Source organism: Giraffa tippelskirchi, chromosome 13 (assembly GCF_054371585.1).
Source record: "Giraffa tippelskirchi isolate mGirTip1 chromosome 13, T2T-mGirTip1v1.2.pri, whole genome shotgun sequence".
Classification (NCBI taxonomy): Eukaryota; Metazoa; Chordata; class Mammalia; order Artiodactyla; family Giraffidae; genus Giraffa; species Giraffa tippelskirchi.
Genome location: NC_137287.1, coordinates 80,425,835 through 80,442,241, shown reverse-complemented (window position 1 = coordinate 80,442,241; position 16,407 = coordinate 80,425,835). Strand labels below are relative to the sequence as shown.

General features: G+C 38.7%; 1 protein-coding gene across 27 annotated transcripts in view; it reads right to left on the bottom strand.

Moving 5' to 3' along the window:
- The window catches only part of WAC (WW domain containing adaptor with coiled-coil), an 80,335-nt gene that overhangs the window by 29,106 nt on the left and 34,822 nt on the right, over positions 1 to 16,407 (bottom strand). For all 27 annotated transcript variants that reach the window (XM_081560917.1, XM_081560935.1, XM_081560923.1 and 24 more), the window contains 3 exons: positions 5,186 to 5,292; positions 779 to 894; positions 99 to 211 (listed from right to left, as the gene is read on the bottom strand). In XM_081560917.1, coding sequence (XP_081417043.1) covers positions 99 to 211; positions 779 to 894; positions 5,186 to 5,292 — 336 coding nt within the window. The remainder of the gene's footprint in view (positions 1 to 98; positions 212 to 778; positions 895 to 5,185; positions 5,293 to 16,407) is intronic.

Genomic DNA, 16,407 nt, shown 5'->3' with positions numbered 1-16,407 from the left:
TATTTTACATTATAAGTGGCTCTGCACATATATCTGTAAACAAACTACAGGAATGAATCAAACACTACATTAGTTCAAAGAAAAAAATTAATACTTACTTCCACTGGCAAACCCACTAGTGGCTGTTGCTTGCATCACCTCTCTTCTGTAATCTCTATCTTTTGGGAAGCTATTAACTGCCATCTTGTTTGCTTCTTTTTGTCTCTGTTCTCTAAAAATAAAAGTTAAACCCATAAAAATTACTACAGATACAATGAATCTACACTTAACACTTCTGGTCAAATGCTTAAGGAAACAGTACACTGAACATCAAAGAACAAGGCAGTGATGTCATGTAACTGGTGTGGGACCTGGGACACAGCAACAATAGTAATGCTTCTCACTGACGGCAACGTTACACTGATTATTTACATGCCATGAACCATACAACTAAACACAGTAACAATAATTCTACATTCTACATGAAGGAAACACTGTCCTATAAGATGAAGATTTCTAATACAAATTACAGAAAAGATGAATAAATGTAGATCAATATGTTTTAAAATTAAATATACTGTTTACAAGGACCTTGTGGACATCTGCTCATCTGTCCTAGTTTTTTTGGTTTGTTTTTTAAAAGAAATTATGGAAAACACAGACAATGGGTCAACACTTCAATTAAGAAGAGACGCGATGAACAGCACACTAAGAAACCTAAATTTAGAATGTTTAGCGCCCTAAGATGTTAGCCTGTAGAATCAAGAATGAGAAATACTGTTCAATTAAGCACAAATACCTTTCAAGCCACTCTTTTGGTTTTTCCCATTGTGAAACTTCTGTTCGACAATTGTAGTAGTATTTTTTCCCAGAAGAGCTAATATGCTCAGACCAGTCATCTGCAGAATCATAAGGCTTAAAAAAAATTAGAAAATGTTAATGTAATTTAATCACTTGACGTTATCAAGAATGTAAATGGTTTTATAAGCACATATAGGGGAAAAGACTTGAGACAAAGGTGCCCTCATCTGAGATGGAATCATCTGCATGTACATTTTAAGAAAACCTTCAATTGTAACAATGGGACACTCTATAAAGTATCAAATTAATCAGTTCAGTATCTTTACTAGGTACAAGAAAAAAGACATGAAATTAACACCATACTGACCTTAGAAAAGCATTACAAAACCCCCATTACCACAATTTTAACTGCTGAAGTCTAGTCACAGGGAGAATCCACTCTCAACTGACTGACTCGATGGCATGAGAGCACATCCGTTCTGAACACTTTAAGGCCCAACACTAATCAGTTTAACAGAGAACAACCTGCTTGTATTCACTGTTACTTAGTGGGGGAAAAAAGCACACACAAAAAAGCTTCAGTATAAACACAGGATATTAAAAGCTATGAATTTGCTCCAGCTTCACAATCCACGAGACATGTCAAGTATTAACTGAACTTGTCTCACACAACATACAGGATCAGCAGCATCACTCATTTTCCCAGAACTAAAATTGGTCTGTCTTAGTTCTCAGATACAGTCTCTTGCTAGTCATTTCATAGACACTGTTAAGATTATCATGAAATTAAAAATCACCTGAAAGGCCCAGTTCTCATGGAACTAATCTCAACAGTGTAATGTTTAACTGCCTGCACTGGCTCCAGGAAATCTGGTAGAAATCCTAGTATTACATGAATTTATCGATAACTATTTACCAAGGAGTTTTGAGATTAAAATGAAGCAAGGGTTATACTTTGGGAGTTCATCCTTCTTCCTTGCTCACCACTGTGCAATTTGAACGCTTCAGGAAAGGAATTCTTATGCACTGCCTACTCAGCTTGAATTTAGCACACAGGAACAAGCTGAGAGAACATGTCCATTCATCACAAAACTAATGAGTGATAGAAGAAAAGATCAAAACTCAAGTTTCCAGGTATCCATTATTTACACTAAATCAACACCAATTTTGGAAATGTCATATCAATTTTGAGCATAGCTGAAGAAACACTGCAGATTCTGCTCTCAGGCTATTTCAAAATTGTGAAGCTGCTGGAAATCAGCCCAGCGCTTCCAAACCTCTAGAGGTCAGGGGAGAGTTAATTCTCAACACCCCACCTGACTAGCCAGAAGGCTTCACCAGGGTGCAGGAACCCATCCAGAAGGCAAAATTCAAGAGTTCTTCTCTACCATCTACCACCCCCTAGATCTAAATTATTATGCCAACAAAGCCCCTCTATGGATATATTTGCAAGATTTGGTTTGCTGGGCAGGTGATTACATGGGATTACGTTTGGTCTAAAGAGGTTGAAGGAGATTTGGTCTAAAGGTGGACAGAGGACACCAGAGTAGAACAGAGAGGTCTAAGCCAGTGCTCTTCAAAAGTGATGGTTATGCAAACTTGATCTGTCCTGGAGGAGACAAGGTGCTTGCATCAGAATATATATCAACACACTACTTCCGGAGCCAAAGGTCTTGCTTTAAAAAACAAACACAAACCATAGCTCAACTAAAGAGTATATTTAATGACAACTAATTTCCATTGTGGCACAACCTGCAGGACAGTGAGTTAAAAGTTCACAGACCAGAAGCTTGAAAAGCATGGGTCTATCAAACCCTAGGTTAGTACAAGTTAGTATCTTACTTAACAAAATGTGCTCCAGGGTACAGCATTACAATCACATACCAGTAATTTAAGTTCATCTTCTCCACCCTATTTCTATCCCCCAAAACAGGTTAAGGAAGAAACCTTTTAAAGAAACAGGGAAATTACTTAAATGTTGATATGCAAAAGCAGGTGTTAAATGTTTTTCCCATTGTTTTATTTTCCGCTTTACTGAGGTATAATTGACAAATATAATTGTAAAATATTTTATTGAATCTGGGTTAAAATAATGTGTTTTTTTAACCTGGACTACTTAATTATTTAACCTGGGCTACCTAATATTCATCTGTTCATCTCTTTCATTACAAAAGTATTAATGAACAGTGATTTTATATTTTACTTTACTACTCAAAAAAAACATCCATTAGAAGTGATGTTAAGACATAGTTTGCAAGTAACCTTCAGATTACTTCAGATTACTAATGTTCAAAAGCCAGCTTCTCAGGTAACATTAAACTCAATTTGTAAAAAAATGCCACACCCACTGGGTACATTATGATGAAAAAGACCACCACCTGAAGGTTAATTATATACCTAGAGTTGAAATTTACAGAAAGGGGAACCTTGATTCTAAAGACACATGACATTTAATCCGTCTTCTGTTGCCACTCACATAGTGAAATCCCCTGATACCCTTTAGAATCTGGATGTTGCAAACTTTCTGATGCCCCTTATTTATTCTCTCTGATTTCGTTATTCCAATCTATTTCTTGAAAATCAAGATAATCAGAAACCATTTTTCCTGAATAAAGAATTTTTTTTCACCAAAACAATGTCCATATGGCCTGCCTCTGTCCTAACAGCAGATGAATACGAAATCTAAATCGTCAGTGATGAAGGGAACATTAGGTTAGCGCTAGACTGTTAAATTAACGGGGCTATTTTTCACAAAAAAGGATACTCATTGTAAAATATTGAGTATATTTTTTAGTGAAAATGATTCAGCAGAAAGCAGTGTGATGATAACACCTGTGAAAGTTTATCAAGCTGCTGTCTGGATCTCAATACCATCCTTCTATGTTCTGTGATGCTAAGGCTGCGACAATGCAAATTACATTCTTTTTAGCCAGCTGGCTTTCTGTTAAGAGTCTGCCAATACCAGACACTACAGGAGGACTGAAGGGCAGGAGAAAGCAGCCACAGTGGGTCCCGGTTTCCAGCTCTCAATCCAGTATCCGAAACAGCTTCATTATACCCCTCAGAGAACTGTGCAGGGCTCCTCCTCTGAGCAATTAGGTTCTGATAACCCCCAACCTCTTCCTTTTGTTCCCAGTCCTCAGGGGTAATCACTATCTATGCTACTTTTTGTTTTCTGTGTTTGAAATTCTCTATGCTAAAATAACCAGTATGATTTGTTTTCCTGAATAGACCCTAATACTTAAAACTAATCAAAAAAATTTTTTTATGGAAATCGTTGATGTCCCAATTTTCTATGGAAATCTACTCATCACACTGATTCAGCAAGAGACAAAAAATAATAAACCCCAAGAGCTTTCAATACCACTTATGGTACGATGACCATCTGAATAACCAAGGCAATGCCTGCTGGATTCAACCAAAACTTCCATGGCCTTCCAGTTAGTTGTCCTTTTGTCCTTCCTGTAATAGATTTTCCACACTGCTATCTAATGGTTTTTAAATTGCAAACGCAGCACTTCCCTGACTAGGCCCTTGAGGAGCTCTCCACTGCCTTCATGTACAGTTCATGATCCCTGGGAAGCAGAGAACGCTGTGTGATCTGGCCCCATTCTCGCTGTAACCTGAGCTCCTACCATTTCTCCACACCAGCAAAACCTGTGTTCTCTATACAAAGCGTTTTTTCACACTTCTATGTCTTTGTAGGTGCTGTTTCTTTCCATGCTACACAAATTCCAGACCTCTTCCACTACATGGGTTACAGTCAGCCTGCTGGCCAGCAAAGCCTCTTCATCCAGGCTCAGTCCTCTCCTGAGGGCTCCCCCAGGACCTTAACATGCACTGATCTGATGGTCTACTGACCTATAGTCAGTCTCCATATTTTCTTTACTTCTATACATCAAAAATCAAGCATCTGCTTGGAAAATTGAAATTTTATTTTTGCATGAATGTATTAGAACTTTCATTTGAATCCTAACTTTAAAAAGTTCAAACTACTTCATTAACAATTACTTCATTTTTAGAAAAACCTACAATCCCTCACTGGGTTTCATGCCTTTCAGGACCAAGACCTCTATTATCACTAATGTCTTGTAGGGTATATAATATATAGTAGATACTCAACTTACAGGTATTTAAAACAGAAGTTTATAGATTATGAAAAAAAAAAAAAAGCTCAAGACACAAGTTTCACAATCTGAAGTTCTTTGTATCTCAAGTATCACAACAGTAAATTCTGCTCCACAAAAGAATATTAATGAAACAATATCAAGATGGCATATTCAGACTATCCTCAGTTTTAATATTAAAGCTAGCTCATTAGTTCAAGTGCATTAAGATCAACTTTGATTTTTAAAAATTTTGCAATATATTCAAAAAACAAAACTGCAAATGTTTATATACTTACTGCATCTGAAGTTTTGCTTGGATTATTGCTTGGATTAGAAGAATGTGAATTTGAACTATGAAGAGCACTGTGGTTGTGTGAATTTTCTTGGGGAGAGTAACTGGTCCCTTAAAAAAATAAAAAGCAAAGAGAGTTTTAAGTAAGTCATAGCTAGTGTTTATACTGGGCTTCTGTCATACTATAAATCACTATATATCACTAATTCATCATTGCAAAATTGAAATTTTACCATTTCTAGCAAACTGTAGGGTTTTTTTAAAAAAATTAAAAGTTGTATTAAAGACACAATATACATAGAAAAAAGGCCAAAAGATCCACCAATGAGAGAACAAAAGTGACAATTACCCAATTATCCACTGTCCATGGAATTCTCCAGGCAAGAATACTGGACTGGGTCGCCATTCCGTTCCCCAGGGGATCTACCCAACCCAGGGTCAAACCCGAGTTTCCTCTATTGCAGGCAGATTCTTTACCGTCTGAGCTACCAGGGATGCCTCAATTATCCAGTAAGTTTTTGCAATTACTTTTCAACTTCTTAAACAGTTTCCACACTCGCTCTTTTAAGTTTTGGCAAATTTTAACTAGAACAGTATAAACTTTTCAAAAAGTTAAGTTTCAGGGAAGGTGTTTGCTTTTAAGATGATGAAAATGACATCGTATCTCCTCACAACAGGACCAGTTGCTTTAAAGTAACTCATGAATTTTATGAACCATGACCATCAGGGATGTCAGTTTTATCTTAACAAAAAGCCAAGATCTAAAAATCCAGACTTGATTAGTAATACAAAAAGCTCCACTATGAAAGTCTAATTGTTAGTATTTCAGTTTCATTACATGTATTTTTCATCATAAAGGTAATATAATTCAACTTCCCACCTACTCCTTGTCCCAAAAACTGAACTGGCAAGTGGTATGGAGGCTACAAGATAATGAACAAAAGCTGGAAGCAGGAAGAGCAATTTAGATGGTCCAGTGGTCCTGGAAATTAATTAGCAGTCAGAATCAGGGTTGTTATGAGAAGAATTTAGTAAGAATTAACTATTTCAATCAACAAGAACTACAGGCCTCTGTTTCACTGGGCTTTGCTTTACTGCACTTCACAGATACTGAGTTTCATACAAATTGAAGGTTTGTGTCAACCTTACATCTATCAGTGCTATTTTTCTAACAGCATTGGTTCACTTCTTGTCTCTGTGTCACATTTTGGTAACTCTCATAACATCTCAAACTTGTTCAGTGTGATTATCTTTGTTACAGCAATCAGTGGAGAATGATCTTTGATTTACTATTCAATTTGTTTTGAAACACCACAAACCACACCCACACAAGATGGCAGGCCTAAATGATAAATGTGTGTGTTCTGACTGCTCCCCCATGTCTTCCCTTCTCCATGGGCTGTCATCTTCCCTGAGACACACAGTATTGAAATTAGGCCAATTAATAACCCTACAATGGCCTCTAAGTGCTCAAGTGAAAGAAGAGTCACATCTCTCACTTTAAATGAAAAGGTAGACACGGTTAAGCTTACTGGGGAAGGCAGGTTGAAAGCCAAGACAGAAAACAAATTAGGCCTCTCGCACCAAACAGTTAGCCAATGTGAATGCAGGAGGAAAGCTCCAGCAGAAAAATTAAAAGTGCTAGTCCAGTGAACACACGAAGAAAGCACAACAGCATTACTATTGATGTTGATCAAGTTTGAGTTTAGATGGAGAGAAGATCATACATACCAGCCAACATTCCCCTAAGCCAAAGCCTAGTGCAGAGCCCACACTCTCTTCAATTCTATGAAGGCTGAGAGAGGTGAGGAAACTCAAGAGAAAAGTCCGAAGCCAAGAGGATGAAGGAAAGAAGTTGCCTCTGTAACATCAAAGTGTAAGCTGAAGCCACAAGTGCTGATGTAGAAATTGCAGCAAGTTACCCAGGAGATCAAGCCAAGATCTTACACTCATGAAGGTGGCTATACTAAACAATAAAATTTTCAACATAGATTGAAACAGCCTTCTATTACTTTCACAGAGAGAAGATGTCAATGCCTGGCATCAAAGCTTAAAAGGACAGGCTGACTCTCTCAGGAACTAAGGCAGCTGGTGACTTGAAGTTGAAGCCAATGCTCATTTACCACCTGAAGATCCCAGGGCCCTTAAGAACTATGCTAAATCTTATCTGCCTGTAAATGGAACAAAGCCTGGATGACAGTACATCTGTTTACAACATGTTTTCAGTCCACTGTTAAGATGTACTGTTAAGAAAAAGACTCCTCTCAAAGTACTAGGGCTCACTGACAATGTGCCTGGTCACCCAAGAGCTTGATGGAAGCATACAAGATTCATGTTGTTTTCATGCCTGCTAACATCTATTGTGCGAGCCCATGGATCAAGGAGTCATTTCAACTTTCTGTTCTTTTTCAGAAATACATTTCATAAAGTTGTAACTGCCATAGACATGAGTCTGACTGACCTAGGTAAAGTAAATTAAATACTCTCTGGAAAGAATTCATCATTCTAGATGCCATCAAGAACATTCATGATTCATGCATGGTAAGAGGTCAAAATATCAGCATTAACAGGAGTATGGAAGTAGTGGATTCCAACCCTCACAGGTGACTCTGAGACTTGTCAAGACTTCAGTGGAGGAAGGAACTGCAGATGTGGTGGAAATAGCAAGACAATTAGAAGTGGAGCTGAAGATGGGGCTGAACTGCTCCATCTCATGATAAAACCTGAATGGATGAGGAGCTGCTTCCCATGGATGAACAAAGAGGTTTCTTAAGAGCGAAGCTACTCCTGGTAAAGATGCTGTGAAGACTGTTCGAAATGACAAAGGATTTAGAATATTAAAAAATTTTGATTGATAAAAGCAACAGCAGGCTTGGAAATCACTGACTCCAATACTGAAAGTCATAAAATGCTATCAGCCAGCACTGCATGCTAGAAGAACATTTGTGGAAAAAAGAGCCAAACCGGCAAACTGCATTGTCTTAAAGAAATTGCCACAGCCAGCCCAGCCTTCAGCAATCACCACCCCAATTTGTCAGCGGCCATCAACACAGAGGGAAGACCTTAAGATTAGGATTCCTGAAGGATCCCAAAATAGCTTTTTTTTCTTTTTAGTAATAAAGTATTTTATAATTAAGGTGGTTGTTCAGTCGCTTAGGTGTGTCTGACTCTTTGCAACTCCATGGGCTGTAGCATGCCAGGCTCCCCCTTCCCTACTATCTTCTGGAGTTTATGCAAATTCTTGTCCACTAAAGTTGGTGATGCTCTCTAACCATCTCATCCTCTGCTGTCCCCTTCTCCTCTTCCTTTCAATCTTTCCCAGCATCAGGGTGTTTTCCAGTGAGTCGGGTCTTTCCATCAGGTGGCCAAAGTACTGGAGCTTAAATTAAGGTATGTACATTTTTTTAGACATAATGCTATTACACACTTAACAGACTATAGTATAAACTTTTACATGCACTGGGAAATAAAAAAACTTGTGTCTCACTTTATTGCAATATTCACTTGACTGAAATGGTCTGGAACCAAAATGGCAATCTCCCCAAGGTGGATTAGGACAGAAGACAACCTAAGGTTTCACATACTCAACTGGAATGGTCAGCAGATCTAGCAATTCAGAAGTGGAGCAAGTCTGTTCCATTAGAAAGGTGACAAGTAGGGGACTTACATATAGTAACGTAAAAAGCAAGCATTATGAGCTCAGAATGAGTAACATCAAGGCAAGAGGAAAGGGAATAACCAAGATTTAACGTTGCCTAGAACATAGCTTATTGGGGAAGCTAGAAGCAGACTCAGAGACGCAATAAAGGTAATGATATGACAAAAGATATGTACCCAGGAAAATTAAGAGGTATAAGAGAGGAAAATTTCCCAACAAGACTGCTACTTAAGATGTCTAGTGGTTTCTTCATCTACTTGTTTACATGTACCTTGTTGGATAGTATGTATTTATGTAAACATCCTAAACTTTAAAAAAAAATACAGTAGTCAATAAATTCTTCAATAAACATTTTAAGACTGAACACAATCGAAAGAAGCAATCAGTCAAGGATAAGCTCCATGTACAGGGACGTTAACACGCCAGCCTGAGATTGCTATTCTTAGAAAAGTCTGCTTGCACAGTTGGTCCTTGGCTAGCACAATGACTGTTCAGGAGGGTTCCCACAACAGTAGCTGTTAAGAGTGGTTCACTGTGTCTAAGCCTTTCTGCAGACAATATAGTTTATGCTGAATATCTGCTTTCCTACTGGGAATCCAGACTTTTAGTTCAAATCAAGCAGAGATGCCTACATAAGAATCCAAATCCAATAAAAACCTTGGGTACCAAATCTCTAATAAGCTTCCACAATCCACAACATTTCACCAGTGTTGTCACAATCCACCACTGGAGGAATGAAGGGTGTGCTATGTTTCTCTGCTGGGCCAAGATTCTCAGAAGCCTGCACCAGGTGTCCTCCAGACTTTGCACCACATGCCTTTTCCCTTTGCCGACGTCACTTCGTGTTCTTGCAGCACAGTTATTAAGACAAAGCCGTGGTAATGAATGTCAGATCCTGTGACTCCTCTTAAGACAATCACCAAGCCTGGGGGTGGTCTCAGGACCCCAACTCATTCAGTTACAAAGAAAAAAAAAAATCCAAATTAAAACTTTTAAAAAGAAAATCTCAGATCTACACCAAAATTTGTACTTTTCAGGTGTAACTTAAAAACTATTTTTAAAACTCAGCTTTATAGTTGCATGCAAGTAAAAAAGAACTAGTAATATGGACTAGAGAACACCATATTTATACCCCATGAGTTGAGAATCCCATGGAAATTTCCATAAATATGTTGCAATAATGAAGGAAAGAATGGCCAGTCTTACCAACTGAAATGATCCCCAGAGTCGTTCTGTAAGAAGCCTGGGTTAGATGCCCTGACATTTATTTGCATACGTTCTTGAGCAAGATGTACATCTATGAAACAATAGTGCCACACTAAAGATGTGGTAAAAGACATGATAGGGAGAGTCCTCTATAAGCCTAAGATATATCAGAAATGAGATCTACTGATCTCTCCTGAGTTTAAGACAGGAATTCACTTTAGTGTTATTCTTCATATCAATGAAAATTCAAAATGTGATAATTAGTACTGAAGCGCTTAACCTCTGAACAAATGACATGCTAGATAGCTTTTAGGTCCATTGTTAAGTGTTTTCAGAGGGCACAACACAACAATTAAAAACCATAAGCATCAAGACACACTAGTCTAAGACTTTAATAGAATCAAGAGAAAAAACTGAATCAGCTGTTAAGAGGAAAGCTATTTTCAGAAACAGGAGCTTTTTGATAGGGACTAGATTCCACATTCTATGAGACAGATTCATCTAGAACACTTAGCAAAACTACCAACTTAAAAAAAGAAGTGAGGAGGAATTTCCTGGTGGTCCAGTGGTTAGGACTCTTGCATTTTCACTGCTGAAGGCATGGTTCCATCCCTTGATTGGGGAACTAAGATCCCATAAGCAGAGAGATGTGGCTCCCCAAAAAATGAGGAGCAAGATTAAGACACAGATATTTTACTGAAAGACTAAGAATAAACTGATATTCTTAAATGGAACCCAAAATAAGTAAAAGAGGTTGTACAGGAAGCATGGTAAAGTAGGCAACAGGCTCTCTAGATTAGGGTCAGAGGGATGCACTTAAGAACTCAAGGCAGGGAAGATCTGCCTCTGAATAACATAACTGGCTGAACCAAAGGTAACTATTACAAAAGCTACAGTTTATATTATCTTCCAAAGTATTTGGGGTTGGCGGGGGGTGAGTATCCCATTGAGACTTTTAATTTCTCCATGTAGTTCTTTCCAAACTGAAGTATCAAGCAGGCAGAAAAGCAAGGTCAGAGCAATGATTATGGTTATGATTTTCCACAGCCATACCTATGGAGTGCTACAAACAGTATTTCTTTGAAAACTCCTACTTCATCTTAAAAACTCCCATAAATTTTTATATCCCACTCCATGATGGATTTATATGTTTCAGGATAAAGAAAAGAAGTGTTTTTTATTTTGGTAATAGTAGTATAATGTAGAGTCTAAAGCTGAGAGAAAGAATAAATGACCTGTGGATGGTAACATATCCAAAGAAAAATACAGCCACACATAAAACTTGCACTCAGACTTGCAGTGCTAAATTCAGAGACATATATATATATATATATGCTGGTGAGAGACTGTCTCATAGACGCTGCTTGGCTCAACAAAGCAATGGAAGCAAAAGCTGTTTACATGTCTGATGACCTTTATGCTTTCTTTACATTACCAAGAAAAAGGCTCTCCACTTCATTATCTCCTTGAGAAAAGCAGAATTTGTGACTAAGTGGGATGAAACTGTTTTACGTAACACAAATGTAAACCAACCTTAAGAAATTAAAGTCTGATGAAGCAAGTATTCAAGACTTTCAGAACACAGGTGCAGCCAGCCATTTAAGTATTACCTACAGTTACTTTTGTTCTCTTAATGTGGCAATGACTGTGTGGGCTCTGAGACTATAATTTTTACTACCCAGCCCTTTAAGAAAAAGTCTGCCAACTCCTGGACCAGGCAAATGATAGACAGTTCATATTAATAGTGCAAGATGCTGCCCTCCTCCCTCACAGAAAAGGCAGAATAACCCCTCCTACTTGTCAACCTCTAAACTTCAGAAGCTAGATCTTAAGAGTAAGAAGGCTATAACCTACAGTCTGAGAAAGATGAAGTCCTAAGAGAGTACCATGGGAAATGGGACCAAAAAATGTAGCGAAACTCACCTGACTCAGCAAATGGGCAATAAGCAATTAAGACTGCACTCCCATTTAGAAAAGGGAACTTGGATATTAAATGCAAAGTGGGAAGTACATACAATTCTATATAAACAAACAAGGCTAGGAAATGCAACTAGCTTTTCTAAAGATGAAATAAGTTTCCAGTCTATTCAGGGGCAAAATATGGCATTGTGTCCTTATTCAGAACATGATAACTACTAGAGTTCCCTACGACATCCTCAGACTTAGAAATTAAGTCTTAATGCTTTCTCCAAGAAACTGGGAAGAATGTGTAAGGTACACCTATAACAAATGAAGGTCTCAAGTACATCCACCACCCTAAACTGCTATTCAAACTAATACAAGCAGATAATGTGCATGACTGAATAAGGTTCAGCAATGGACCTCAAATATCAATCTAGTAAAAAATGTAGAATTCAAAGTTAATTTCACAGAGATTGTGATTCACACTCTATGAGATGGGATCTCAAGATTTGGATTTTTTACAGGCACTTTTTCTGTCAAGATGGTTTTGGTGGTCAGGATCCAGATCAGGGCTTCCCAGGTGGCACTAGTGGTAAAGAACCCGCCTGCCAATGCCGGAGACATAAGAAACACAGGTTTGATCCCTGGGTTGGGAAGATCCTCTGGAGGAGAACTAGCAATCCACTCCAGTATTCCCTCCCTCAGAAATTCCATGGACAGAGCAGCCGAGCGGGCTACAGTCCATGGGGTCACAGAACAGTCAGGCACATTGAGCACGCACACATATATTAAGTATCCAGACCACACTTTATTCCAAGTGTCCTCCTCTCATCAATTAGAATCAGAGACCACAGATACTTAAACATAAGGGGATTTCAGATTTCCCTAGTGGTCCAGGTCTTCAATGCAGAAGACAAGGGTTCCATCCCTGGTCAGGCAACGAAGCCCCTGCACTGCAACTACTGAGTCCGCACATCACAACTAGAAAGCTCACATGCCACAACAAAAATCTCATGTGCCACAATTCAGATCCAATGCAGCCATAAATATTTTGAGAGACCGAGACTGACGCTTAAAGGTCAGTGGGAGTTCACAAAAAAAGTCATCTACCTGTAATGGGCATTTCTGCATAACAATCAATGTTTTCCTCAAACACCTTAAATTCTGCAAAATTGCACACTAAAAGTAGAAGTTTTATGGGGAAAATGAGTGAGTGAGTGAGTGAAGTCGCTCAGTCGTGTCCGACTCTTTGCGACCCCATGGTCGAAAATAGGGTAGGAGCAAATCACTCAAAACTACACTTTATCATAACTGGAGCACTAACAAAAACTTGAACAGTGACAAGCACCTCAGTATGTTTGCAGATTGCTTCAAGGGATATTAAATTACTTGGGTTGCTGCTGCTGCTGCTAAGTCGCTTCAGTCGTGTCCGACTCTGTGCGACCCCACAGACGGCAGCCCACCAGGCTCCACCGTCCCTGGGATTCTCCAGGCAAAAGAGTACTGGAGTGGGGTGCCAGTGCCTTCTCCATTACTTGGGCTGAGAACATGGAAATGAAATTCTGGGTAACAAGGCTACCATCAAAACAATGGACAGAAAAGAAAAGTACAAATTGCCAAAGAGAGGAAGCCACACAAAGCGAGGAAAGCAGACATGAATTTTCTTTAGGGGTCTTGCCTGTACAGCTAGATAAGGGCTTTCCCTTTCTATTTGAAAGTTATATCCTACTCCTGCTATTCTGATTTGCATTTCCTAGAAAAAAATTTTTCATGTACAAATCAACACAACTTCATTATATTGATGCCATTCTCCAATTTACCAACTGCATTATATAAGCTACCCGGTGATGAAAATCAAAACTTGTAGCTAACCGGACTTAACTACTCTGCACAGGACATTTTTCAAAGAACCATTTCATATCTGAAAAAAATCAGCTTCTAATTAACTGAACCTAGAACCTAATTCTGCTTTATACAATCTGCTGAATTTTCTAGAAACGTAACTGTTGCACACATTGTACTGTATTGAGTTTTGAATTTTTACCAAAATGTTCAACACTTACAAAAATGTCATCACCAACAATAATGCCATATAATACACCTGCTGGTATCAAGGAGACATGCTGCTACTGCTGCTGCTAAGTCGCTTCAGTCGTGTCTGACTCTGTGCGACCCCACAGATGGCAGCCCACCAGGCTCCGCCGTCCCTAGGATTCTCCAGGCAAGAATACTGGAGTGGGTTGCCATTTCCTTCTCCAGTGCATGAAAGGGAAAGTGACAGTGAAGTCGCTCAGTCGTGTCAGACTCTTAGCGACCCCATGGACTATAGCGTACCAGGCTCCTCTGTCCATGGGATTTTCCAGGCAAGAGTACTGGAGTGGGGTGCCATTGCCTTCTCTACAAGGAGACATGAGTTAGGACCAAAAATAATTAAACTTGTAGAGATACTGATTAATAAAGCTCGCACATTTATTAATATAGACTATTTAAAAAAGAGTACTGCTATCCTGTATGTTTATCCCAAATGAATATGCTAAATATTTTCAGCGCACTGATACCAACTACTCTGTGCAAATTACATTTAACATCATTTCCTTTGAAGCTGCCCTTTTATTTCCTACTCTTAACATGTGCAGGTGGTATGTATTATTCACACTTGTCTACAGGCTAGAAATGGAGAGTTTACAAAACATTTGAGAAGGTGTACATGCAACAAGGAAAACTGAGTTGTATCCCTTCCTTACATCATACAAAATAAATCACAGAAATTAATGTAAGAGCAAAAACTATAAAACTCTTAAAGGCATAATCATTGCCAAAAATACAAGCAAAAAAGAAAAAACATATAAATTAGACTTGGTCAAATTAAGTAACTTCATGCTTCAAGGTATACCATCAAGAAACGAGAAGACAATCCACAGAATGGGAGAACATATCTGCAAATCATATGCAAAGGACTTTTACTTTGGTTCTGCTAATAGGAACTCTCTGGCCAAAAGGTACATGAAAAGATGCTCAACATTAGCCACTGAGGAAATACAAATTAAACCTGAATGATATACAACTTCACATCCATCAGGATGGCTACAGTCAGAGAAACAGACTTAACAAGTGTTGGTGAGGATGTAGAGAACTGGCACTCTCCCACACAATTCCTGCTATAGAAGTAAACACTCAGCTGCTTTGGAAAACAGGCTAGCAGGTCCTGAAAAGGTTATATATAGACTTATCATATAACCCAGCAATTACACCTCTAGGTATGTGTGCAAGAAAAATGAAAGCATGGGTCCCAAATGTTTACTGCACACTACTTGGAACTGCCAAGAGACAGAAACACACCAAATGCCCCGCAAATGATTAACAAATGAATAAAACATCCTATGTCAATACTATGGAATATTATTCAACAAAAAGGAACAAGTATTGCTACATGTTAAAACATGATGAACCTTGAAAATATTATGCTAAGTGAACAAGCCAGTCACAAGATGATACACTGTAGGGTCTCACTTACATAAAACGTCCCTATACGCCAATTCCTTTCTACAGAGACAGAAAGGAGGTGAACAATTGCTGGCATACGGTAGCACAGGGGAGTGGGGCTGCAGGTACAGCTACAGTCTCTTTCTGAATGATAAAAACGTTCTAAAATTGGTTTGGTGATGGTTGCACAGCTGTAAATGGAGGAACTGTATGGCAGGTGAATTACACATCAAAAAAAGGATACCAAAGTCTACCATATCTTATATTTGACTTTTACTTGTCTAGCTTAGAAGTCTGCCATCATTTCTCAAATCCTACTCCATGAAATGCTTTGAATAAACAATGTTGTGTGGTCATGTGAATCTGGAAAAAGTTGCACATGATACCATCTTACAGAAAACTTGAATGAACTTTAAAAGCACTGAGAATTGTTGGTGAATAAACTTTAACCTGGTGCAGGGGGAGGAATTTTTAACTTATATGCAGAGTACATCATGAGAAACACTGGGCTGGAGGAAGCACAGCTGGAATCAAGATTGCCAGGAGAAATATCAATAACCTCAGATATGCAGATGACACCACCCTTATGGCAGAAAGTGAAGAAGAACTAAAGAGCCTCTTGATGAAAGTGAAAGAGGAGAGTGAAAAAGTTGGCTTAAAGCTCAACATTCAGAAAACTAAGATCATGGCACCTGGTCCCATCACTTCATGGCAGACAGATGTGGAAACAGTGGTTGACTTTATTTTTCTGGGCTCCAAAATCACTGCAGATGGTGACTGCAGCCATGAAATTAAAAGACGCTTACTCCTTGGAAGGAAAGTTATGACCAACCTAGACAGCATATTAAAAAGCAGACATTACTCTGCCAACCAAGGTCCGTCTAGTCAAAGCTATGGTTTTTCCAGTGGTCATGCATGGATGTGAGAGCTGGACTATAAAGAAAACTGAGCGCCGAAGAATTGATGCTTTTGAACTG